This window comes from Phascolarctos cinereus, unplaced genomic scaffold, assembly GCF_003287225.1.
Source record: "Phascolarctos cinereus isolate Bilbo 61053 unplaced genomic scaffold, phaCin_HiC Scaffold_1;HRSCAF=81, whole genome shotgun sequence".
NCBI classification, from domain to species: Eukaryota; Metazoa; Chordata; class Mammalia; order Diprotodontia; family Phascolarctidae; genus Phascolarctos; species Phascolarctos cinereus.
Window position 1 is genome coordinate 36,522,158 of NW_027555514.1, and position 27,185 is coordinate 36,549,342.

A 27,185-nucleotide genomic window follows, 5' to 3' on the forward strand; every position below is an offset into this window, starting at 1 on the left:
AATTGACCCTCTGCTTTAGTGGAGAGGGTTTCCACACCAGGAATTCCATGCACTGGGGAAACCACAGGTTCTACCCAAAGAAAACAAAAACACTGAGAAAGCTTCAGAGGACACCATATAAACCTGGAACACACGTATAACAACACTGAAATGTTCTCCAGTGATTGGCCATAGAAGTGGCTTCCTGGTTTTTATTTATATTCATTTGGCTTCTGAAAGCATCTTACATAAAATTTTTTAAGCCCCAGCATTTGGAGCTTTCCAAAGGCATTCAAGGCCATACTGGCTCGTATTTGTATTTTACAAAGCGCTTTCCTTCCAACCACCCTCTGAGGTAGACAGTGCCCTTATGTGTTACTTGTATTCTATAGCCAAAGAAATTAGACTTCAGAGATACAAAGCGATTTCTCCCAATGTCGCCCAGCTAGTAAGGGGCAGAGTCCAGCTATAGACCCCCTCTCCACCTGCTTTGTCCTTTCCGCTCTGCAGCTACCTTACAGAGCAGGTTTTAGAATTACATAAAATCTGCCTAATTATGCAAACCAAAGGCTCCAAAATGTTATCCTGGTTGCCAACATCTGGTGCCTGCTGAGGATCAGATTAGAGCTGAAAGAATCATAACCTTTGGATAAATAACATGAAAAAAAATATGGTTTTGAAGCCTCCAGAACAGATAATATTGTACAGTGTATCTCTCATGGCTTTAAATAAAAATTCAGCCACTGTTACATGACTTACCACTGTAGAATCTTTTTCCAAGCTCTCAGTGCACTGTTTTTAGTTTTTCTTTATTATTCATGTCCCTCTAGCCTGGAATATACAGATATGTTGACTATATATATATATTTTGTTTGGTCTTTTCAGTTACGATAAGTCCAATGATGTTCCCGTATTTGTTGTTATTGTTAAGTTGTTTGGGTTGTGTCTGACTCTTTGTGACCTTGTTTGGGGTTTTCTTGGCAAAGATACTGGAGTGGTTTGCCATTTCCTTCTCCAGCTCATTTTACAGATGAGGAAACTGAGGCAGAGTTAAGTGACTCGCCCAGGGTTACACAGTAAGTGTCTAAGGCCAGATTGAACTCAGTCCTTCTGACTCCAGCGCTGGTGCTCCATGCACCATAGCACCTAGCTGCCCCCAGCCCATTTTACATTGTCTGGCAGCGTCTAAACATTGCCCCATGGCTTTTGCCAGTGTAGTGAGTATGCCCCAGCTCACTATCCCAGAGCTGGGCTGCTGCATCTACGCCTCAGGATTCTAGGTAGACCCTAATGGACTCAGGGTATCTTTCTCTAACTCTGTTAGCTTGAACCCTTTACCAGCTGTGTTCCTCCCCACTGTCAGGTGCCAGGGAATAGTATACTGATGCCATTTAACCATTTAATGTCAATTAGATTTTACAAAAGGATATTCACTTCCAGGTTATACTCAAAAACACAAGTACAAACATTTTCCCCATTGCCTTAGGGCACATTCTTCCCTATAACCACCTCCATCTCTGGCCAGAGTGGATTCACTTTTAGCTGAATTCCTATATGACATTGGTCTCAACAATCCAAATGTGGCATTGCCATTGGAGGAGTCATTGTCTCAGCTGCCCCTGGTGTAGGTCCCAAAGGTTCCTCAGGGCAACCATGCTAGACTGGCTTCAAAGACCAGACACTGGGTCATAGAGATGCCAAGACATTACTCCCCAAACCTTAAAACTCACATAGGAGGAGTCTCCAATCCTTTCATCTAAAATAGAAAACACCAGCATAATGCAGAGATGAGGGACTGGTAGGCCTCAGCAGGGAGAAGGCCGAAGACCTCTCCCCTTTTAGCATTGTGTCTCACTAGACCCTGTCCTTAGTCTTAGTCAGACTAAGAGAGAAGCCAAGGAGAAGATGGTCGATGCTCTGGCTGGACACGGTGCCTTTTGAAGGCCTTCCTCGTGCTGGCGATGGGGCCAAATGAATAGGTTTATTGTAAGCCTTGTCTCTGTCTCTGTCTGTCTCTCTCTCTCTCTTTACCTCCCTCCCTCCCTCTCTGTCTCTCTGTGTTTCTCTGTCTCCCTTGCTCTCTGTCTCTCAGTCTCTATCTCTCTCCCTCCCTCCCTCTCTGTCTCTCTCTCTCCCTCCCTCCCTCTCTCTTTGTCTCCCTCCTCTCTCTCTCTCTCTCTCTCTCTCTCTCTCTCTCTCTCTCTCTCTCTCTCTCTCTCTCTCTCTCTCTCTCTCTCTCTCTGTCATCTTGTATGTTTAATTGCACTGGAAATGAGACTTTCCTTTGGGAGCTTGGGCATTAAGCCTTCTTCCCTCCCAGTCGCCCAGACCAAACCCCAGAATTTTGTCTCCTAAGTCACACCAATCTGTGTTGTAATAGGAAGAATAAAGAGACCAGGAGGAATAACTGATGTCTAGTAATTTTTGTTTGAGAAAAAAAATCTTAAATGAAAGTGCATTAGATGCCTCTGAGTGCAGACAGAGCACGGCCGGCCTCTGAGACTTCAGAAATTCTGGTCAGCTACCGCGAGCTTCCTGTCCTCCAGCATGGTGGTCTCCAAAGAACAGAGTGAAGACAAAAGCAAATGCTTCTTTGCTCATCGGTCTTTTGCTTCCTGTATCTAGATTCTCTCACATGCCAAAGGAGAGCCGGAAGTGGTCATGCCATTTAAGAACTCAAGTCCTAACAACCCCAATGTGAATAGATTAATATCACAAATACCATTTTAACGATGGAATGCCTGCCTAAGCTTTCTCGTCAGGGCTAGCATCATGCTCGCCTATACCATGTGCTAAAGTCTAAAACTAGAAAATATGTCTCTCATGAGAAATCGTATAAACTGGTACTTTAAAGCTCCTCTGCTCTGGCTAGATATCTAAGATGAATGAGCAAATATACATAAGAATAAATACCATAAATTGCCTTGTGTTTTATTTTTAGAAAACTCTTACAATCAAATTAATGAAATAAATTGGTTTAAAGTCATTTTTAGAATATGACCCTGAGCTACTGAAATGCTTCAGCTCCTAAGTTAAATTTTCCTGTTTTTAAGCATCTGACCCCAACTGGTTCTTCAGAGCAGTTAGCTAAGCATTTGTTTTTCTATAGTGTTATATTTATAAGATTGACCTAATGAAAAGAATGACTTGAATTTTCAGTTCTTCCATCATCCTTTTTGGATTAAAGGAAACAAAGCTACAAGTCTCAAATTTTAGTGACAAAAAATAGTGTGATAGAATTAGCCTTGAATGGAAAATGAAAATTCTGAGTATGAGTCTTGGCCACGCTTTTGATTACTTTTGCGACCCTGGGAAGTCAGTTCACCTCTCTGGGGACTCATCTGGCTGATCTGTAAAATGAGCACATTGAGTAGTTGTCAAATGATCCCAAGTCCGATTCACACCTACTTAGTCTTAGTGATGTTTGAAAACTTAATCAGTCTTGGATTTTAGGGCTTTAGAACTTACCAAGTTCAAGCCCTGTGATTAAAATGGGGTAACTGGGACTCACTGATTTGCTTAGTATCATACAACAGCCAGGATTTAAAATTGGATTCCCACTCGAATACCCTTGCCCATCAACATGAGCATAGGAATTCTTAAAGACTGAGAAGTGTTACTTTATACAGAGATTCCTGAAACACGTCCTGCATTTGCACCACAGTCTGACTCTAAGCTGCCTTTCTGGTCTTATCTTACAATTCCGCCCTACATTTTAGCCAAATTGGACTTGTGTGAAGTTGTGGTTTCCTGTTGACAGACTGTTCTCGTGTTTCAGCTTTCCTCTGTTCCTGGAATGACTCCCTTTCCCATTTCTTCCCATCTCTCTCTGTTGAGATCCCTCCTTTCCTCCAGTCCCACCCCATTAACCAGCTGGGTGGCCGAACAGTCGGAGTGGAAAGAGGACTAGACTTAGTGTTGGGATGGCCTGTGTTCAAATCCCGCCTGCTTGTTGAGGGGCAAGCTGCTCGCTGCCTCTTAGTTCCAGTCTTCTCAGCTGTAAAATGAAAGAATAGCGTCCTCTTTACAGGGCTGTTGTGAGAATCAGTGAGATAATGTGTGCAGAGTACTTTACAAACCTCATTGAGCTATGTGAGCACTAGCAGTTACTCCAGGGAGCCTCACAAATTCTGGTCGTGATCCTCCACCCTCCACCCTGAGGCCATCTTGCTATTCTGAAAGCCATAGGTCTGACAGCGTCTCTTTCCTGCCCCTTCCCTCATCCCTAATGGGTAAAATACAAATGCCTTCAGAGTTCTTAACGATCTGGCTCCAGACAACCTCTCTGGGCTCGTTATTGGTGACTTCCCGCCATGCACGTCAGGTTCCAGCCAAACTGGGGCTGGCTGCTTACTCTTCTGCTTCCATATCACTCTGTGTCCCTACTTCCCATCTTTGGGCAGGCGCTCCCCCTTGCCTGGAATGCGCTTCCCCCGCCAGTTCATCCTCGTTGTCCTGGGCCTTGCAGAAGTGCTAGCTTCCTTCAAAGTTCAGCACAAGGCCGTCTCCTACAGGAAATGTGTCCTGATTCCCCCCTTTGCCTGGAAATTATTCTCTATCTACATGTGTGGGTATATATAGATAGGTATATATGTGCATATTGTGTGTGTCTGTGTATAGATAGATAGATAGATAGATAGATAGATAGATAGATATTATATATACACATATATACATATATAACTGCTTTGTATATATGTATATTATATTTGTATAAAATTTATATGTGTGTATAAAGTATGTATATGTATGTGTGTGTGTGTGTATAAAGTATGTGTGTGTGTGTGTGTGTGTGTGTGTGTGTGTGTGTGTGTGTGTATTTAGTATTCACTTTTCTGTGTATATTTTGCTTTCCCCTTTGGTCCTTGGGCCCTGGGCACCAAGCTCAGTACATATTGTAGGCAATTAGTAAATGCTTCTTGTTTGACTGTGGATATGTTATTTAACCTTTCAGTGCCCCTAGGGCTCTAGATGCAGATGAGTTGTTGATCTTCATAGGGGGAGGAATTTTTATGCCAGGAATCCCCCCAGAATTATATTGTAAGCTCAACAAGTATATCTGTTGCTTGTTTTATTTGATGAAGGTATTTACTGTACCTAATAGTGTGGCATTGACAGAGATCGAGTCTGAGGGATTAAAGTGGATGGATAGCAGCTCTTGGGAACTCATGTCGACATTCTACCGTAGCCAATAGTGATTCTGTATATTTGTGTTGCCTCTTAGAGACTGCAAAGCACTTGTATGTATCCTGTCCCTGTAGGTTCTCACAATAACCCTGTGGGACAGATGAGGTATATTACACAGCTTTAGTTTAGATTTTTTTTCCTATAAAATGGGAATAATGATAGCACCTGCCTTCCAGGGATGATATCTTGAGGCTCAAAGGAAATGACATATATATAAAGTGTGTTGCAAACCTTAAAGTACTCTATAAACACTATTATCATCATATAAATATAATACATAAATAGCTATTATCATTATTACTATTATTCTTTTTAGAACCCAAGTCTCCCAACCTCAGGGCTCTTTCCATTGTTCTAGGCCACCTCTCTCTGCCATTGTTTCTAATATGTATGTCCCTGGCCCTGTGACAAATAGGCAGGAGAAGGGGACTAAAGCAGGGGATCCTGTAAAATCACTTTGAAAGCTTACACGATCTCAAGCAGTCCTCATTTTCCTCCTCACTGGTGGAGCTATCTGCCTAAATGTGAGTATAGTGTCTAGAAGGCATCAGTATCTTCTGTGACAAAGAAACCCCAGCCTTCATTAGATTCTTCTGCAAAAATTCATTTCTGAAATTGCAGCTGTGTCCATTTTCTCTCAAAAACATTTTTGATGTAAGTTCCTAAGGCACCATTTCTAGAGGTACCAGCAGATAAAAGTAGAGCTTTTCAGCCCTGGAACATCTGTGTTGCTAAAATGAAAAACACCTGCTCTAAGTCACCTTTCCAGCCATTAAATTACACAAATCCATTCTTAAAGCAAACTGCACCAACTCCCCAAAGGGAAAAAGAATAGCTTTCTAATTTGATTTTTCTTTCTCATTAACTGTAGAAAGAGATCACAGATATCTGAGAAGCCAGGCATCTGAAATTATAAGATCAGTTCCCTACCCCACTCCTGCTCCCTACTAATAATCTCTATTTGTACTAACTTAGCCTTCAGTAAATGCTAAGAGCATCTTGCGTTTCTCTTAGGAAAATGTCTGTAATCTTCCGAGTCTAGTTAGCATTCTTCTGTGGGAAATCCTTCAGGAACTACAAGATCCATAATTCTTTGGTCTACATACCCTACAACCAAAAAAGATCTCAGCCTGGACCTGCCAGACTAGACTTTGTGAGTTAATATGAGTTCCTGTGGCCAATCTGATGATGAGCCTTAGACCTGGGACAATAGACATGCAGTCTGCTGTTGGGTCATTTCTGTTTATAGACCTAAACTCTTTCTGTTCTGTCAGGGCCTTCCCATTTGCAGTATAATTTGCCCAGAGCTGGAGCAGATATTTAGGGCAGCTGGGCAACTTTCAGCCAAAAATTTTTCTTAAAAAAAAAAAAATAGAATTGGAACTCAAAATTTTAAGTAAAAATGTAACATATTTAGTTTCAAAAAAATTAAATATTTGCCTATTATTAGTTACCCTTTTATATGTTATCCAGATAATTGTACTTAGCTCTTAATGTGTTTACCTCCAAATTGTCTCTAAAACATTTATCCCTGCATTATTCTCTCCCATTTTGTGGTACAAAGGATATGTATGGCTTGTTTTATGGGCCCTTATGTGTGTTCTCAAATAAAAATCAAAGAGAGTTGAGTGCTTTGGGACCACTAAGCATTTTAAGAGATCTTCCTTATCATCTTCATGTAGATTCTTGGGATTTCATTTCATACACCTGCCTTTCACTAGAAAAAACATAATTTATAATAACCTGCCTCCAGTGAGCATGGAGCTGTTGTGAAATTCATTGAATATTTATTAAGCAATTTTTTCTCAATTTTATTGCTTAATATTGGTTGAGTATATGAAACCACCACTAAATTATGAAATTCACAGACTAGGCCTTCCCTTTTTTCCTACCTCCTGACAGATTTCTGTCATAGACCAAAATCAGATTATTTTTGTCTCTTTATGGCTTTCCAACCTGTTTGAGCATGTTGGGAGTTTAATTTTTTTATTTTTATTTGAATATCTTGATGTTTTTCATTTTAGGAAGAAGAATTAGAAGCTCAAATCTCATTTCTCCAAGGACAGCTGAACGACCTGGAGGCCATGTGCAAATACTGTGCAAAGATGATGAACACTCACCTGGGTGCGTGAGTACCCTGACTGTAGCCCTAGGAAAGACACCTTTCTGAGCGTTTGCGTACATCAAACAGTGTTTGATGATTGATTAGTATAAAGCTTCAGAGGGCAGGTCATCAGCTCTCATGCTAGTGAAGCTTACCTGTCTGTCTGTCATGGATGCCACCTGAATTTTCTCCCTGCCATTTGACTTCAGTGTGCCTTGTGTCCCAGTGTCCATTTGGGGTGTCTGACTGGGACTCCTAGTTCATAACTCATTTTGTACAACTCTTGCATAAAAGGGTCTTCCCCTGTTAAGCTAAAATGTATGCCTCTTGGGATACATGGGATCTCTTGGGATGCTCCTTCACCCTGCTCAGCCGTGGGTGTGTGGCTTCAGTAACTCTAGGACAGATGTGTCCTGATGCAGCTGCCCTTGCCCCGACACAGCTTTCTCCCCGCGCACAACCCCTGTACTTCTTCGGCACCAGATTCTCTAGTGAATATTTGTCTCTTCCCAAAACCTGGTTGGCCTCCGCTTCTCTGACACAGCTTCCAGGGCTACAGCCAATAGAAAGCCCAAGCCATGTGGGCTCTGAGCCTCTCAGACTTGGGGCACCCACAACACCACAGGTCCCTGTGTTCCCTGATGATTGACTGACTAGACACACCAGGATGAGGGGGGCTAGCCCTCAACATTCCCTTGTTGCATAGCCTGGCTGCGTGGGCAGAATCAGACTCCTCCGTTGTTAAGCGGTCAGGGACTCTGGAGTGCCTCATGTTGTCCCCAAGAGTGCTGGCTCTGACTGCCAAGAATGTGGAGCAGCCCTGACCCAAGCCTCCATCTTTGTTTCCCCTGGTTCATGCTGTCCGCTGTCTTCCCTGTAGGAACTCTTTCACAGTAATGACTTTGCTAGAGACCAGAGAATGGACCAAGGCCCTTGTTCTGTCAGCACATGGGTATATGAATTCGCTCTGCCTTGGTCCCCAGCCTTTTCCCACCCTCTGGCCTTCTCTTTCTTGTTTTCCTTTTGTGTTCACCATCACACACACACACACACCACACACACACACACAAAAACAAAACAACTTTTTTGAGCGTTAATTTAGTGTGATCAAATCCCTGCCCTGAACAGGAGGACTTCAGAGAGACGTAACAATGTTTTATGGAATCCATCCATCCACACAGAACCTGTGAGAGAAGTCGTGGACTCATTTCAGATATAAAAACCACAGACTTAGAGTTAGGAAGAACTCTAGGATCGTCTGATCCAACCGCCCATGTTACAGATGAGGGGACTGAGGCCCCTGGAGGTGCCCTGACTTGCCCAGGGTCTCAGAGCAGGCAAGCAGAGAGTCAGGATTGAATCCCAGGCCCACTTTGCTGCTGCCTGTCTCCCTTTATACATGGAGACTCAGAGACTTGCCCAAAAGACACAGTCCCTACCATCAAGAAGCTTACAGTCACTTTGGAGTACATCTGAGAAGATGCCTAGTGACGGTAAGTGCCAGTGTGCAGACTGTGGGCGCCCTAGGAATTCAGAGAAGGAACAGCTCATGCTGGTCTGGCCAGTGGGAGAAGGCGTCATGGAGGGTGAGCAGCTTGGTTACAGGGCCAAGGTAAGCCTGGGGAAGGGATTCCTGAAGAGGGAACAAATCCGGCATACCCTCTTCCTTATTGTTGCTTACAGCCATCCTTTCTTTTGTACTTTGCGTCTATTATGGTTATTTTTGTACGTCTTATAGTAGCCTTCCTTTACCCACAATAAATTGCAGACTCCATGGGAACAGGGGCTGAATATTGTCTCAATTTAATATTTTATCTCCTGCCTACCTCAGTATTCTGCATGCAATAGGTACTTTAAAATGTTTATAGAATTAAATTGTAGAAAGGTACCACAAGGGGGCAGCTGGGTGGCGCAGTGGATAGAGCACTGGCCCTGGACCTGAGTTCAAATCTGTCCTCAGACACATAACACTTACTAGCTGTGTGACCCTGGGCAAGTCACTTAACCCCATTGCCTAGCCGAAAAAAAAAAGAAAAAGAAAAGAAAGGTACCATGGCATCAGATTTTAGAAAGCTTTGAATGCCAAGTAACAGTTTTAACTTTACTCTGTAGACATTACGGAGCCTTCAAAGGGAGTTGAGGAATAACTGAGATAAGGAAGAATAATCTGGTCCAGGTTTAAAGCATGGATTGTGAAGGCAAAGAGAGTCGAGGAAGGAGGAGTTGTGGTGGACAGGGGCCTGCACTAAGGGGTTGGCAATTAGAGAGGAGGGATGGATGGAGATGTGCTGGAGGGGGAGATTGGCAGGGCTTATAATTAATTGGATACCATTGAGAGGTGACGGAGAAGGAAGAGTTAAAGATAGCAAAGGTTTGAACATGGGAGCCAGAATAAATAATGGTGCCACAGGCAGGAATAGCGAAGTTCAAAGGAAGAGCAGGCTTCGGGAAGAAGACAAGGTTCAGCTTAGAGCACAGTGAATCTGAGGGCGTCCTGATGGAGATAACTTATGGGCAACTGGAGATTGAGATCCACAGCCAAAAAGAGTTAGCAGGACTGGAGATGGTGGCCCTCTGTCATCATCTGCATCAAGAAGGTGGCTGAAGTCATGTCAGTGTATGAAGTTGGCTGGAGAGAGGAGGAGAGGGGCAAGAATAAGTAAATGGGCAAAGGCCAGGGAACATGAGAATTCAGGTTCAAGTAAGAGGACCAAGAGCACTGGGGTGGGGAGGAGGAGGAGGGGAGCCAGGCATAGCGGAAGGCTTTGGTAGGGGTAGCATTTCAAAGCAGGGATGGGAGGTGTTTTCAGGACAGAGCCCCCACACTTCACATGATTCACAAGGGCCATTCCCTTCATTCTAACCATCATCCCTGGGTTATCAGAGGTACTGGCAGTGCAGGACTGGTCTCCAGGGCCCACTGCCACCCCACACAGCTGCAGATCTGCCTTGGTAGACAGATGAAAGCACAGGTCTATTCCTCCAGAAGTTATCCCAGAAATAAATGACCAGTAGTCCCCTTGCCTATTAAAAGTATTTAGTTTAAATTATACAAATTTTACAAAAAAGATAGCCAGAGTAGAAAGGACGCTGGATGGGGAGTCAGAGAGCTGGGAATCAGATTCCTCTTCCTCACTGCTGAGTCTGTAGATGGACTTGAGCTAGTCAGTGATGCCCTTTAGACCTCAGCTGACTTACCTAAAAGATGGATTTGAAATCCATGGCTCCTGAAAGATCTCAATCCATGATCCTATAACTGGCATTCTTTTTTTTTTTAAGTGAGGCAGTTGGGGTTAAGTGACTTGCCCAGAGTCACACAGCTAGGAAGTATTATATGTCTGAGGCTGGATTTGAACTCAGGTCCTCCTGAATCCAGGGCCAGTGCTCTATCCACTGTGCCACCTAGCTGCACCAGCAACTGGCATTCTTGTATAAGAATAAGAAAGCCATCATCTGCCTCCTTCCTCTCTGCCCCCAGTCGCCCACTCCCCCATTTAAAGAGCTAGTTTAGAGGTGTGAAGGAGCCGCTGCCCTTACTGCTCCACCGGTGCATCTTAAGAATTGCTCCAGCTAGCTCACTAAGACAGTCTGTCCTCAGGACCTCCATTTCCCAGCATGTCAGATGACCTAGATTGTCCTCTAACAAGTGGGAGAAGCTTTCTGAGAGCTCTGAGAAATATCCCTGACTCCTTGAGTTCAGGGCCTGAGTCAGGCGGCCTCCCTGGACCCTTCCTGCCTCTCCGCTGTCAGCCTCTTCACAGCTCGGCTTCCTTCAGGAAGATGGACCTTGGACACAGAGAGCTCACAGAGGAACACTCGCTCACTGATAATTCTATACTTATCGAATTCTCTCAGTCACAGCAGCAAAACCCCTGCCCTTGAGCATGTGATTTCCCACAAGCCTTTATCAACATGAAGCCTTCAACATCTATCTGCCCTTTAGGATGCTTTTCATAACTTGTAAAGAAACAAAAAAGTTTAGAGGCATCTTGGAGAAAGCGAGAACATTTCCGGTTTTTAAGCAGAACAAAAATGACAAAACAGACATTGGAGGGTTTGGCCTCCATGTTCTTTTCTAGTCCTTCTGCATTTCTTGATTTTGATTTGGACCGGATTGGCAGGGCTGAGAACCGACTGTGACCAAGAGCTTCTGGACATCCAAGCAGAACGTGCTGTTGGGAGTCCCAATGTATTTGGTGTACCCAGCCACCTTTAAAGACGCAGCCTTAGAATTTTCAGAGCACTTTTCCAGCCATTTGGGCCTTGTAATTAGCACAGAAAGGCAACTTGGAGGCAGGTTAACTTAAAATGGAAGCCTACCGACTGTGCATCTTCACCAGACCACCAGACCAGATGCGTTTCTGTGTCTCCCTTCCGTCAGAATTGTCACACGTAGCCATGGGCAGAGTCTTTCTCTCTGCCATTAAAATACAAATCACTTGGCTTCACTTTCTTGCCTAAGCCAGGCATAGGGCTAATATACAGAATCCCTAACTTTGAGGCCTACAGATGCAATCCAGTTCAGATTTCTGTGTCTGAGATGGATCAGAAGATGCCACTCTAGTGATGCTCACTGGGGATACAAGTTAGCAGATGACACAAAGCTAGGAGAGATAGCTAATGCTAACTGGTCAGGATCCAAAAAGACAGCCGAAAGTATTGAGCGCAACTCAATAAGGATGAGGGCAGGAGGAGGGAACAGGCATCTGTGAAGCACCTCCTATGTGCCAGGCCCTGTGCCAAGCACTTTGCAGATATAAAGGTTTACGAGTTCAGGAGGGAAGAGACAATTGTTAGGAAGGAGTTTGACTCAAATGGCAGCTTGGTGGCGCCATAGTGCATAGAGTGCTGGTCCTGGAGTTAGGAAGGCTTATCCTCCTGAGTTCAAATCTAGCCTAGACCCCAAGCAAGTCCTTTCACCCTGTTTGCCTCAGTTTCCTCATCTATAAAATGACATGGAGAAGGAAGTGGCCAACCACTCCGGTATCCTTGCCCTGGCAGCCCCAGATGGGGTCACAAAGAGTTGGACACAACTGAAAAACAACAAATTTGACTCAAAATTAGTGTACTTCACACTCAATAGAGTCAACACTGTAACAGCAGTCAAGAAAAGGCAAGTGCCATCTTGGGTTCTATTAAGAGAGGCCTAGAATAGAGCTAGAAGGGTGGGCCAGTCCGGGGTCCTGTAGCCTAGGGCAAATTTGGAGTTGGGGTGGGGATGGGGAGGCAGTTAAGAATGAATTAGACAGGGCCAGCTAGGTGGCGCAGTGGATAGAGCACCGGCCCTGGAGTCAGGAGGACCTGAGTTCAAATCCGGCCTCAGCTCAGACACGTAATAGTTCCTAGCTGTGTGACTCTGGGCAAGTCACTTAACCCTAATTGCCTCACTTTAAAAAAAAAAAAGAATGAATTAGACATTTTCAAATATAAGAAAACTTTATTTAAAAATGTAAAAATCATTCTTTGCTTGCTGGCCTTACAAAAACAGGGGGCAATCCTGTTTAGCCCATGTGCTTTACTGACCCCCTTTGTTCCCCCATTTTACACAAGACGCAGAGAGGGAAACAAAGTACAAGACGTACAGCGCTCAAGCTATGCAGTTATAGCCCATCTGTTTAATAGATAACCAGCCTCAGGGAGTGAACGGAATGATTGGGCTCATTCATCCCTTGGGTTGAAAAGGAAATGGTTTGACATATTCCTCACTTTTCCTTCTGTAACCCCTCAGTCCTCTTTGTTCCCTCCTTCTCCACTGGCCCAGGCCAACTGGGAGTTCACCTAGTGCCAGGTGTGAAAGATGGGGTGGAAGGAAGATGCCCTTGGGGAGCTTTCCTCCAAAATCCCCCACCCTCTAGAGCTGTTCAGCCCTTACCTTCAGGTAGTCACCTGAGGGGGCCAGACATAGGGCAGCTGGGAACAGCTGTGTCAGAGGAAGCCAAAGAAGTGCCTGGATTCACTGGCACCCTCCACCCTTTCTCCAGGGTGCTTAGTTACTCCGGCTTCTTGCCATTTGTTTCTCCGGGACCACTTGGATGCCAGGTGGCTGGGTATGCCCCAGGCCGCAGCCACATGCTGATCATTTATCTGAATGGCCATTTGTAGTGGTTTTTTGCACAGGCAGTAAGTGACCTCAGGATGGTACTTTTTTTTTTAGATTTGTACATGCAAAGAGGGTGAGCCTGTAGCATAGGAAAATCTGCATTTAATGAAAATCTGCTGACAGCTTAAATACTTTAAAATAGTGCCCTGGGGATGATTTGCATGGCACTGTCAAGTGTCACCTCTGAAGATGTTGCCAGAGTGACAGATAAGAGTATCCTGGAATTACCTTTAGAGTCCACGTATGAAGATTTGTATTTCCCTTTGGATTTTTGAATCTTCTGATCAGGAAAATCAGGTATGTTAGCTTCGTGAAAGAAGATCTCCTCATCTGTGTTTCAAGGCATCAATAGGCTTCTCCAAATCAATGTTGCTAAGACCTGATCATTGGTCCCTGGGACTAGTGAAGGGCCCAGGACGCAGCTGTACAGACTCGCAGGGCTCACGAGTTGTTCTGAATCCTGCTTGCGTTGTAGCATCTCTTATTGTCAATAAGTTCTTTTCATCTGTTAAGAATCACAGGTCAAAAAAATAAATGATAAAAACAAACAAAAAATCCTTTGAAAAAAGAATCACAGGTCAGCCGATATTTTGGTCAGGATTTACAACTTCCAGTAATTTTCAGGTTTATTCAGTGAGTAACAGCAGGGCAGAGACAGAGGAAAGCACTTCTCATTAAAAATGATGCGTGGATGGCTTTTTGTCCAAATGGCCTTTAATTACTAAATGTATTTGTTAGAGAATGAATGGCGGTGGCCTCTAGCATGGCGGTGGGCAGACTCATTATGTGGGAGCCCAAAGCTAGCAGGTTCTTTGTTGTGTCCAGATATCCTAAATAAGTCAGGCTTTGATCAGGTCCTTGGGACTTGCTGCACTCAGAGGTTAGATGGCAGGGGTTGAAAATGAACATTTTAGTAAATCTTAACTTTTCCTGTCAAATTTGGGAGAATTTTCTAAGTACTCATTTTTAATGTTGCCATGGTTCCTCTGCTGTCATCCTAATTGTTATGCTGAGAGCCACTGATAATAAGAACCTTGTTAACCAAACCTCAGCTATTTTTAGTTTTGCCATATTTTACACCCAGACTGTACAGGGGGAAGCAGCATACACATATGCATTCAATAAGCTGAAGGTTTAAAATACCACAAAAGGTTTATGGGATTAGAGCGCCTTACCCAGCAGCTCCAGCTCCCAGTACCAAAGTAGGCAACTGACCGCCCCAGAATGAGATTTCATTGTAGTCTGCTCGGTTTTAGAGCACAATCTTTGGACTGGAGGGCAACTGGGGGTCGTCAGCTCAAATCCCTTCCCCGTCTAGGCAAGAAGCCTGAGTTCCAGAAAAACAACAAGATGTGCCCAAAGCTGTTCACATACAGTGTCTCCTGACTCCCAGGCCAGTGCTTTTTCCAAAGTACTATGTCTAGGTCATAAATATAAAAAATGATTCTACATAACTAGTTGTATTACCCTGGGTAAGTCTCTTAACCTCTGCTGCCTCAGTCCTCTCAACTGTAAAACAGGGATGTTAATAGCCCCTACCTTCCATCCTTGCAGTGAAGATCAAATGAGGTATTTGTAAAGCACTAATTGCAGCGTCTGACACGTAGTAGGTGCTTAACAATGCTTATTTCCTTCTTCCCTCCTTTGTCTGTTCAGATAACACAATCCTACAGTCTTAAAATGTTCTGAAAAGGTATTTTAAACCTTCAGCTTATTGAATGGATATGTGTATGCTGCTCCCCCCTGTACAGTCTGGGTGTAAAATACAGCAAAACTAAAAATAGCTAAAGTTTGGTTAACAAGGTTCTTAGAGAGTATCTAGTCAAACACTGCTCCGTCTTATCAGTGACCAGGAAGGGATGAAAAGGCGACATCACACAATAGGTGGGCGCAGACTCAGGACGAGGCCCCAGGCCTTTGTTATAGCCCTAGTCCAACATTCTTTCCATTACACTGGGTGCAATCAGTCATTGTATTTCTGTGTAGATTATTGCTCTTTCCACATGTCAAGATATTCATCCCCTCATTAGCTCATATTTGTAGAGAAGATTTTACAAGTCTACCTTTCTGGCATTGGAGAAAACACTTTTAGTGAGTGGATGCTTTTGAAATGATTCTGTAGGTCATAGCATGGTGACATGTATGAAAAATGAGAAAGGAAAAATCATATGATTACTTGACAGCATTCTACCAAACAGGCAAATGAAATTAAGCTTTGTTCATTGCCTTTAGTTCTAAAACACTGTTGGGTCATGTGGGATTTTGCCTTGTTTTAGATATAAGTATTAGCTTCTAGCAGCGTCCTTGCATATAGGGTAAGTGAAGGTGTGTATCTGCAGATGAGCTAACGGTTTGGAATCATTTGGGCATGACTCCTCCAGTGACAGCACTTTCATCCCTAGAGAACACTAGAGAGTCAGAGAAGCTGGCTCAGCCCCTGGCCTTCTGGGCAAGCGAGGACTTAGCCATTAGCAAAGATGCAGACCCCCTCCCCCCTGCCCCACCCCAGCCTTCCTCCTGGCATAGCCAGATCCAGGCTGGGCTGAATCATCCTGAAATCAGAAAGGTCTTTCCTAAGCCCAGAGGAGCTTTCTCCCCGTGCCTTGTAAGTTTTTCCTTCAGGACAGGCACCGTGAAGACAGAAAGAGCACTATATGTTCTGTCAGAGGACCTAGTTCAGATCATGCCTCTGTGCTTTTAGAGCAGTATTACCACACCCAAATCACTTCACATCCTGAGTCTCCCATTCATTAGAGAGGGTTCTATGTCACATAATTTGGGGAAGAAAAGTGCTTTTCAAATCTTCATTCATTAATTCTTTATTAAGTTTCTTTTGCATTCATTAGACTGCGAGCTCCTGGAGAGCAGGGATACGTTTTGTTTGTTTTAATCTTTCTTTATATCTGTGTCCCTTAGCACAGTGCCTGGTATGTTGTTGTTCAGTCATTTCAGTCGTGTCTGAGTCTTCGTGACCCCATTTGGAGTTTTCTTGGCAAAGAAACTGGAGTGGTTTGCTATTTCCTTCTCCAGTTCATTTTACAGATGAGGAAACTGAGGCAAACTGTGCCCAGGGTCACTCACACAACTAGTAGTGTTGGAGGCCAGATTTGAACTCAGGAGGATGAGTCTTCCTGACTCCAAGCCCAGCGCTCTGTTAAGAAACAAGCACAATTATAATGCAGACTATTTCATGCTAAGTTCATGTAGCGTTATAAGCCAAAGTGCCTTGTTTGGCAAAAGGGAAACCCTCTCTGACAGAGACAGTGATCAAGTAGGATTTTGTGGAGGAAGTAACGTTGGGCCTTAAGGAGTCAGACAAAATTCAGGAGGATGTTCCAGGTATTGGGAACCGCACAAGCAGGGACATAGCCCGGGGAGATGTGTTTTCAGGCGGCAGAGAATGTCCATTTGATGGGAACTTGGAGTTCATGGTGAATGACATAAGTTTGGAAAGTTAAGGCAGAACTAGATTGTAAGCAGCCTCGACTGCCCTGAGCTCACCTTTACGTGTTTGGTTCCCTCTCTGCCACCTCCTCTGTGTGCTGAATTCCAGTTCCACCTTTGGCACCTAATGGCTGAGTGACCCTGGTCCAGTCACTTAACTGATCAATGCTCTGGGCAAGAAGGCAACTTGCATGGGTAGAGGCCAGTCCTGTCCCTTCTTTGAGGCACACCTAGAGCGTTGCAGAATGAGGCCATTTTCTTGGTCTCGGTCAGCTTCACATCAGGCAACATTGAGGGTGGCTGGGTGTAGGAAGATGCATAAGAAATGACAGAAATGGTCTCTACCCGTAGGACTTCAGCATGGTACCAAAACCGCTGTCCTCTTTAGTATCTAACCCAGTAAGCATTCTCCCAGACACCTAAAGGCCCAGTGGCCAGAAACTTCCATGAGAAGACTTCAAAGTTCTTGACTGTGCCTGACCATGTGCAGAGTGTTAGCAGATGTTTCTTAGATACAGGTGAAGCTAGTTCAGCTACAAACCTCAACTGCTAATTGATATTAAAAGTACATTGGATCCTTAAATCAATGGAATTCAGAATAACCTGAGTCTTGCCTCTTTAGGCTTGGGGGAAGGGGAGATGGGAAAGGAGAAAGGAAAGAAACAAACATTAATTAAGTACCTGCTGTTTGCCTGGCATTGTGCTAAGCACATTACAAGCTCATTTGATCTTCACAACAGAAGGGTGGGGTATTTACCCAAATGATGTAATTAAAGTAGTCTCAGCTAATACTTAAACTTTCTTGCCTACTAGAGTCCAAGAGTGGCAGAGTCCCAGTACACTGCATATTTTTTTAGGCCATAGCCACGCGCATGACTTTATTTCCAAAGGTGTGTGTTTTAGCAAAGGCTTATCTGGCTACATAGTTAATTACTGGTGGCTGGGAAGTCTTTTAAGGTTTAAAATTAATCCAGAGACTGTTTTTCTGAGTGATTACCAAATGGTAGCTATGAATAATATGATAGAATTTTTTAGCTCTTTTGCTGCTAGAAATTATTCTTATACAGGACACTTTCATGGGCAGTACTATAGATCTGCCTGTAAATATATCATAGAAGAATAATAGACAATATGGCCAAAACTTTAATTCAACAGATATTTATTGAGCACTTACCATGTGCCAGGCCTTGTGCAAGGTGCTGAGGGGGTTACAAAGATGAGTAAAACCCACAGTCCCTGTGCTCACAAGAGTTTACAAGATGGCAAGAGGAGATGATTTCACAAATAACAAGGCAGAACATAAGCACCAGAAGGGAAGCAGTAACAAGGTCCGGTGAGGATCCAGAGGACCCTTGTGAACGAGACACTTGAACACACTAAGCTTTCTGTCTTCAGTAACAAACCATTTCTTTGTCCACTCAAGAATCCCATCTCCTCCTAATTCCTCGGCCCTGATGATTAGTCTTGGGTAATGGCGACTTTGGTTGTAGTCCCCATTTCCTTGTTCTTATGCCTAGCCTTTCCAGGTTCATGGGGGATCATTTTCTTCCCTCGTGCTGAGTTAAAACTCCCTAGTCCTCAAGTCCACTCAGGGGCACAGAACTTTTTCTGCCTGACATGGGAGATCTTTTTATCTCTTAATCCAAGATTTTACTAATGGCTTTAGTAACTCCATTAAGAATTCCTTGAGGTCCAGGAGCTGCTAAACAGTTAGTGGAAAGAACAGGTTAGCAATCAGAAGGCCTGAGTCCACCTACTTGTGACCTTGAATAAATCTCTTCCCTTCTCCCTTAATTTTCTCATCCTCAAAATGAGTTGGACAACAGCCAGATTAACCCAATAAACATTTATCAAGTGCCTACTGTTTTTGAGGCATCTGGGGACTGAAGATACTAAGGCAAGATCATTTCAGATGATCCTTTCAGGCTCTGAAATCCAGTTATTCTTTCTGTGGGTCTGCTCCCCAGTGCTGAATCCCAACCCTTAATGAAACTGAGAAAGCCTTTTTCCTGTTCCACATCAGTAACTCATTAAACATTTCTCAAGTACATATTATATGTATATCTACTATATTGAAGGGAATAGTAGTAGTAATAATAATAGTAGTGGCTGACATTTATATAGCATTTACAATGTGCCAGGCACTGTGCTAAAAACTTTACAATTAGTATCTCATTTGATCTTCAAAACAACCTTGGGAGGTAGGCACTATTATTAGCACCCCTATTTTGTAGATGAGAAAACTGAGGCAAATAGAAGTTAAGTGACTTGCCAAAGGTCATGATGCTGTTAATATGTGTCTGAGGCTAGATTTGAATTCAGGACTCCCAGACTCCAGGCCCTGGAATATCACAGAAAGTTGAGTATTTAAGATTTTAAGAAATGGTCTTTCCCCTAAAGGGGTTCCAGTGTAGTTGGGGATAGACAATGTAAACAAACTTGTAAGAAATTTAGGGACCTGACAAAAGGAATTGATGTAATGCAAAGTACGTATTATATATGAACAGAATTAAAGAGTGATGGAGGTGGGGGGTGTGCTAGTAAAGTGGTGCTTCCTGGAGGAAGTCTGTTTTTGAGCTGGATTCTGAGGGAAAGGAGGATCATGAATTGACAGGTGAGAAAGGACACGACCCAAAGGGACAGAAATTGAGTTTCATGTAATGGGAGTAGTTGGGGTCTGTGAATAGATTAATTATAATTTCCTCAAGGACAGGGACTATGCCTTAAATTTCTCTGTATTGAATTGCCAATGCCTAGCACATAGTCTCCATATTAATTGGGGTTCTTTCAATTGTGGTAATTGGTGATAACCATGGGATTGTCTTTCTCTTCTTTTTATGCCAGCCATTTTTTATTTGGTAAAGACAGTTATCTTCCATGCACTTATCTACAGAGGAAGTAAGGTCTTAAGAAACTGAAAAATTCCTTTGTGTAAAAGCTTTCATTACACTTAGACATACAGGTCTATTTTTGTGGCATTGACATTTCATTTAAAACAATCCTGTCACTACACTTATTACGCAGATGGGTTCCCTTGCAAAATTCCCTACAGGAGTTAGTCTTTTTTTTTTTAACTTCCATGCTGCAGTGATTTTATAAACTTGTGCCCATACATTAATATTTGAAGGATTGGTGATTTCATTGGTGTGGTTGTCTCTACCACTGCCCTATAGTGTTGTCTTCAAGAGTTGTTATGGCTGAAGAATTCATCTCCCTGCAGCCAGCCAAGTGATGGGTCTCTCCAGACTTAGCTTGGCAAGTCCCCTGTTGATAGTCATATTTGAAGTTTCACCAGCCCGTACTTGGAAATTTACTGGCCTAGCAGTACCTTGAGACTTTGTGCCCTGCAGAAATATGGCCTTTGAGAATTCACTGCACTATAAAGGCATCAGAATAAGACCTAAGTGAATGATAAACATAAAACACCAGAATACCCAAAGCGTCTAGATAATTTATTCTACTTTCCATTCACATAGAACATTTTTAAGCATTAGGCATTTTATATCTTAATTCACCACGTATAGCAATAAAGAATTGGCTTTACAGTGGTTACTCATATTTCAAGTTTCTACCTTGTGTTTTAAGATATGAAAGTTTAACATGGAACTTTCCATTTCATATGTATGTATAACTTCCTGAAAAGTTCTATGTAAATGTAATTTTTAATAAATGAAATCCTATTTGTACTAGGGGAACCGGCTATTTATGGGATATGTGTGGTGAATCTTTTAAAATTCCTTTTTCGAAGTAACTAAGTACCCTAAGTAATCTTTTTTGGGAGTTAGATTTTTGTTTATCATATCTTCAAACAAGGATATCTCACTTACTTAAACCATACCTCTAATAACAAGGTTATGGTTTCAGTTCCTGCTTAGGCCAGTAAACTGTTCTGCGCTATTGTCATAGACCACATCATTAACCTTGGTCTACCACCTTGCAAATGGGGCTAATCATGTATGTTGCAGGGGTGGGGGGGAGTGAATCGGCAAGAGTTTGTGAGTGGATTACCAAGAATTCCTTCCCATTCGGGGAAATGCAGCTCAAAGCACATGTTCAGCAGATGGTGTCTTCATGCACAGAGGATGGCATTGTTCTTAAAGCAAGACATAACTATATGTATTTATAGATGCTAGAATTTTGCTCTAGCATGTATGTAATTCAATGTCAGATGGATCTATCTTAGCCCCGTCAAAGGGAGGTACCAGAAATATATAATGTGCCATCAAGCGGTCCTGAAAGATAATGTTAATGAGATCTTGTTCATGTCCTTGCTTTTGTCCCTGAGCTGGAATCACAGAAAGAGAATCCTTAATATGTCCCTAGCACCACCTTCCCCACCCTGTACAGCTACATCCTTGGTCTTCCCCAGCCACCCCACCCCCACACTGTGAGTACTTGTGTCAGGAGCAGCTGAAGAGACCTGGCAAAACAAGTGGAATAGGAGAAGACGCCTCAATGAGCTTGCTCCCAAGGGTGGGATTTTGACAGACTTAAAATAGACATAGATACCGAAATCATTCATTTGTGCATTCACCAGGAACTCTGCATAGTCTGATCTCTACTTGGACTATAATGCACACAAGGGGCCTACCCTTGAGAATAGACAAGATGTGTAGACAGGCAAAACTGATATGTTTGGACATTAAAAATAGAAATATTTATTGCATCTTTCCAATGAAAAAGGCACTCTGTTCTTTTTTCTTCTTCTCTCTATCCCCTCTTCACTCTAGCTTGGCTCTTAATTTCTAACCATGAGTTCTTAGAGGGAGGAAGAAATCCCAGGGCATAATTCTGTACTTGTGTTTTCATGATAATTATTACAGAGAACTGAAGAAGATATTGGTGGGGTTCAGTTAAAAAATCACTGCAGTAAAAAAAAAAATCAACTTTTTCTTTTTTGAACTCACACTGTTCTGATTCTCTTCATTATCCTACATTTGGATGTGTCTTGTTGACTTCATTGTGTGTGTGTGTGTGTGTGTGTGTGTGTGTGTGTGTGTTTTATTGAAAGAACAAATTGTTACAGGCTTTTAGTGAAACCAAAAACATTCACCCTCTAATTATATCTATTATTCCATCCCTGTTTCAGCCAGCTTGCTCCCTTGTGTTGGAGTGTGCTTTCTATTAGCTTAACACAGCAGTCAAGGATTCAGCATAAATAAAAACTGTACCCTGTTTCTCCCGCTTTACATTCACTCCTGTAGTACATAAAAGGCCCAATCAGCAGGGTTTGTCCCTGTGGAGAGAGGCATGGGTTGGCTTTGCCTTTCTAGTAAGTCATCAGCCTGCCAATAAGCAGGCTGGGGGGGGTCTCTGCCCCACCCTCACTGGGATTATGGCTTGAAAATCCTCAGAACAACCAGGTTTTGAAATGCAGATGCCAAGAGGGCTGCAGACCCTGGCTGAGTTGCCATACCAACAACCTTGTCTAACTCCAGGTACCTGGAAGTGCTTAATACAATGTTGTGATGGTGAATAATCTCGCTTAGCGGGCCTAAGAATACCATACACACTGTGCAGTGTGTATTCTGGATACCTGGTAAATTGTAATTGGTGGTTTATCCACTTCCCAGTAGAGTTTAACGTACGCTCCTCGATGGTAGGAATTGTATCTTATCTGAACTTCACGCTCCCCCCCAGCACCCCAGCACAGTGCCCTCTCTACACTGTGGGCATTCAGTACATATTGATTGATTAAATATTTTGGTAGAATCGATGTAACCCTGCAGGTACTCCACCCCTGCTCCTCCTTCCCCACCCCCAAATGTTGAGTCAGTCAGCGTGATAGTCAGTGTCCAGAGGGCCACCACATAAATCCAGTGGGCTCTGCCAGAGGACTGCATGAAGCCAACCAGAAATCGTGCTAAAAGATATGACAGCCAAGAATGGTAGTTTGTCTTCTGTGCTCCAAAAGCAGTTTTAATGAAGCAGAATTACAGTCTTTCAAACCAGATACTTGTGTGGGTGCTGGGGCCCTTCCCTTCATTGGTCAAGGAGGAAGACAAAGGTATGGAAATCACCCATCTTCCTGTGTTTGGCAAAACTCTAGGTCAGTGCTGTGACTCGTTTTCCCACTAGTGTGGTGGCATCAAAAGTCAGTGAAATCTATGCCCAGGTTCATGATTTGTCTATAATATCTTGAGCCCTTTTTCGCATTTCATTTATTTTCTAAAAATCTAATTAGAGGCAGCTTTCCCTCCACACCCACCCTGCAATTGTTTGCTTTGGGAAGTTCCATAGTTAGAGGGATTTTTCTGGCAATAGTATGTAGGTACTGGGAGATGGCTGTTCAAAAATCCCTGGGAATTAGAACTCTTGAAGGCCTTGTCAATGTATACATCATCAGTTTTGCTGTCCAGGCCATAGTTGGTAGCAAGAGAAGCTATACAAGCTATCATCCCTAGAAAAGCTCGGTGCTACCCTCAGTCCCTAACGTGACAGAGAGAAGAGGTGAAGGTGCAAAGGTCATCATGCTAAAGCAGTAATTAATTAAATTATAACAACAAGCTTCTACCTCACTGGAACTTCCAGAGCAGCCAGAGAAATGATGGTAGTCTCATCACAAGAGAGAAGTATTTCCAAGAACTATCTTAACCCAAAGTGCTTAGGGAAGAAAAATGGGTTGGATGGGGAAACTACGTGAGTCAAGTATCACCCACCAATAACAGTCTCGTACCTAAAACATGCAGGGAATTGACACAAATCTGTAATACCAAGACCCACTCTCCGACAGCTAAGTGACCAAAGGATAGGAACAGTTTTCATAAGCACTAGAAACTGCAAACAACCACATGAAAGCAGGCTCCAAATCACAGCCCCTGCATAAAAAGGCAAATTAAAACTACTCTGCAATTTCACCTCATACCACAAACATTGGCAAAGATGACAGAAAATGGGAACAATGTTGAAAGATTTTTCTAAAGACAGGTCCACAAGTGCGTCATTGGTGGTTCTGTAAAGTTCAGCCATGGTGGATATCAACTGTGAATTATACTTTAGAAAAAGGGTCAAACTTAAAAACCACTTGACCCTGCATTCCCACTCCTGGACATGAACACCGAGAGCTCAACCTCTCAGTGTCCTAGGCCAAAGCTTCTCCAAGTATGGACCCCAAGACCCCTTTGGGGGTTTCAAGAGGTCAAAACTATTTTCATAGTAATACTAAAATACTACTTGCCTATTAAACTACTCTTCCATTTCCTAACGACATATCTGTGAGTCTAGATCTTATTCATGTAGTCCAACAAAAACAACAGATCACAACAGATTGAATGCAGAAGCAGATATGAAAATCCAGCTGTCTTCTATTAAATCAGACATTGCAAAAAAAAAAAGTAAAATGGAACCACATGACTCACTAAAATTTTTAAATAGTTATTTTTCATAAAAATATGTTATTATTTTAATGGCTTAAGATTTTACAAATTTCTAATGCATATTGATAGATGTGACACATATAAGTTCTTTGGTATCGGGCCCCTCTTTAATACTCTCCCTTCTAGGTTTTCATTATACCACTCTCTCCTATTCTCCATGCCTTCTCAGTATCTTTTGCTGGATCTAACCATACGCGTCCCACAAGGCTCTGCGCTGGGCCCTCTTCTTCCATCATACTGTTTCCCTTAATGATGCCTCGTCAGCTGCCGTGCGTTCATCTCTAAGCTGATGATCCTCAGATCTGCTTATCCAACCCTGACTTTCAGCTGACCTTCATTTTCACGTCTCCAGGTGCCCACTGGACATCTCAAACTGGATTATCTTAAACTCAGCATGTCAAAAACTGAAGTCATTATCTCCCCCCCCCAATCTTCCCCTCTTCCTAACTTCCCTGTTACAGTCAAGAGCACCGCTATCCTCCCCATCCCCTACGCTCAACATCTAGGTGTCATCATCAGCTCCCTCACTCTCACCCACTACATCCAAATTGTTGCCAAGACCTGTCAGTTTTACCTTCATAGCATCTCCTGATATGCGCCATTTTCTCCTCTGACGCTGCCTCCACTCTAGTGCAGTCCCTCATCACCTCGTGACTAGCCTATTCTAATCCCCTGAGTGGTTTGCCTGCCTCAAGTTTCCCCTCATTCCCAGCCATCCTCCACTCTGATATCCAAGCGATCTAGGTATCTGACCATGTCCTCCTCTGCTCAGTAAATGCCAGTGGCTCCCAAACACCCCCAGGATCCAGTACAAAACCCTCTAGTGTTCAGAGCCCTTCATGACCTACCCCCTGTCTTTCTTTCCAGTCTCCTTACACTTTGTGCCTCGCCCTACCATATAGTCCATGATCTAGGGATGCCAGCCTCTTACTACTCTTCAAATATGGCAAACCCATCTCCCCACAGGGCATTTTCACTGATGGCCCTGCATGCCTGTCATGCTCTTTTTCTTCATCTCTACTTCCTGGCTTCCCTAGCTAGGTCCCAGATCAGTTCCATCTTCTACATGGAGCCTTTCCCAATACCCCTTAATTCCAGCACCTTCCCTCTGTGGATTATCTCCAGTTTTTTCTGTCTGTAGCTCCTCCGTTAGACTTTGAACCCTTGACAGCAGGGACTCTTTTCCTTTCTTTGTATCCCCAGCACTTAGCACAGAGCCTGGCACCTACTAATCGTTTAATAAATGTTTATTAACTGAGATCAGAAAATTTGGGAATCACTGCTAAGGCTAATAAGCTGGAGAGAAGGTGCTGACCTACATTGGTAGAGGGGGCTTCTCCCCCCAGATGCTCCTACTCCCAATGAAATCATCTTCCAAACTAAGTCAACATATACCTCCGAACTCAGTGTGGGCCCAGAGATGACTCCAGCCATTTGCAGCATCCACCATAGCTTACTGGAATAGGCGGCCTTCTCCTCCCTCTCAGTGTTCTCTCTTCCGCCAGGGCCAATCGCCACCTGCCCGCTCCTCCTTCTGTATAATTCTTGTTCACATCCTTTCATAAACCTGCCATCATCTGTGTGCTAGGGCCTCCTTTGGGTGTCCTGCTGACTCTGAAATGACTTTCAGTCACAGACATTTCAACCACATACCTTAAGATACAGCCGCTTTCAGTTTTGTGCTATGTGCTGCTAGTCATGTCTAGCACCTTCCAACTCTTCCTGAAGATAGTATTCATCATATACAGGCATGAAATTTCTATATAACGAATGAAAGGTCTTTGGCCACGTTTGTCCTTAATCCTGAGCCGTGGTTTCCAGCTTCCATTTTCCAAGGTTGTCCCTGTGTCCACATTGAGTATTGAAGTATACATAGACTTAGTTTGGAAGACCTTGTTGGTTCTTTATAGAGTTTCTGTGTTTACTCACTGTCTGCAAAAGAGGCAGACACAGAAGCTCCCACTCTCTTAATGGTGATTCTCTTGCCGAGTGCTCATCATGAGTGCTACAAGTCGCGATGAGCAAATATCCACTGGAATGGTGTTTCTTGTTGCTTTTGGGTGCATGATGAACCTTCTGCTGCAAAAGCCTTGAGTCCTTCCATTCAGTTGCAACTTTTTTTGTGTATCCTGGCTTAATTTATGTTGAGACTTGTAACAGTATTGCCCCCAGTGACACTATTAAGTAGGGAGTACACATCTTTAGTGTGTAAAGTAGCAGTCATCATGCAAGGGTCAGCACTCTCCCAGAGAGGTCATTGCTGTAGAGGCCCAAGTCCATACTTCCCACACAAGAGTACAGAATTTGGAGTCAGGACACCAGGGTTCAAATCCCAGCTCTGATGTTTACTTCCTGTATGACCTTGGACCAATCACTTAACTTGCCTGGCCTCAATTTCCTCATTCAGTTCAATTCAACAAGCATTTATTAATTCCCCAGCGTATGCCTGGCACTTAGGACACAATGACAGAATCCATAAACCCTCCCTTCATCGTATGATTAGAGATGAATGCTGTGATGTTATGTAGCAATCAGGGCAGTGCCATGAAATAAAAAGGGTATGAGATTCAGGGTCTGAGGCCCCACATTTGAACCCCAGTTCTTCTCTTCACTAGCTGTGTGACCGCTTAACTTCTCATGTATAAAATGAGGGGACTGGACCAGACTTTCTCCTTCAGATAGACCATTTCTCTCCCTCTTGAACAGAGCCCAGTCAGTCTGGGCCAGATTGCTTTCAGGAGGAGAGCTGATGAGAACACTTTTAAAGCTGTAGCACATTATTAAACTTTTACGAAGCTTAATAAAAACTCTTGAATGTATCTGAGCTTAGGATGAAGGTAGTGACACGTTTAATCTAGATATCAATTACAGAATTTTTTTTTGTCTTTCAGGAAATATTCAAGATGTCATATTACAAGAAAATTTGGAGAAAGAAGATGAAATACTGGTGTCCCTAGCAGGATTAAAGCAGGTACATTTTTAAATGAAATCATCC

General features: G+C 43.3%; 1 protein-coding gene across 1 annotated transcript in view; it reads left to right on the forward strand.

Moving 5' to 3' along the window:
- The window catches only part of TBC1D5 (TBC1 domain family member 5), a 613,691-nt gene that overhangs the window by 571,238 nt on the left and 15,268 nt on the right, over window positions 1-27,185 (forward strand). Inside the window, 2 exon segments of the mRNA XM_078151425.1 lie at window positions 7,191-7,290; window positions 27,082-27,161. Of these exon segments, the coding sequence (XP_078007551.1) occupies window positions 7,191-7,290; window positions 27,082-27,161 (180 nt within the window).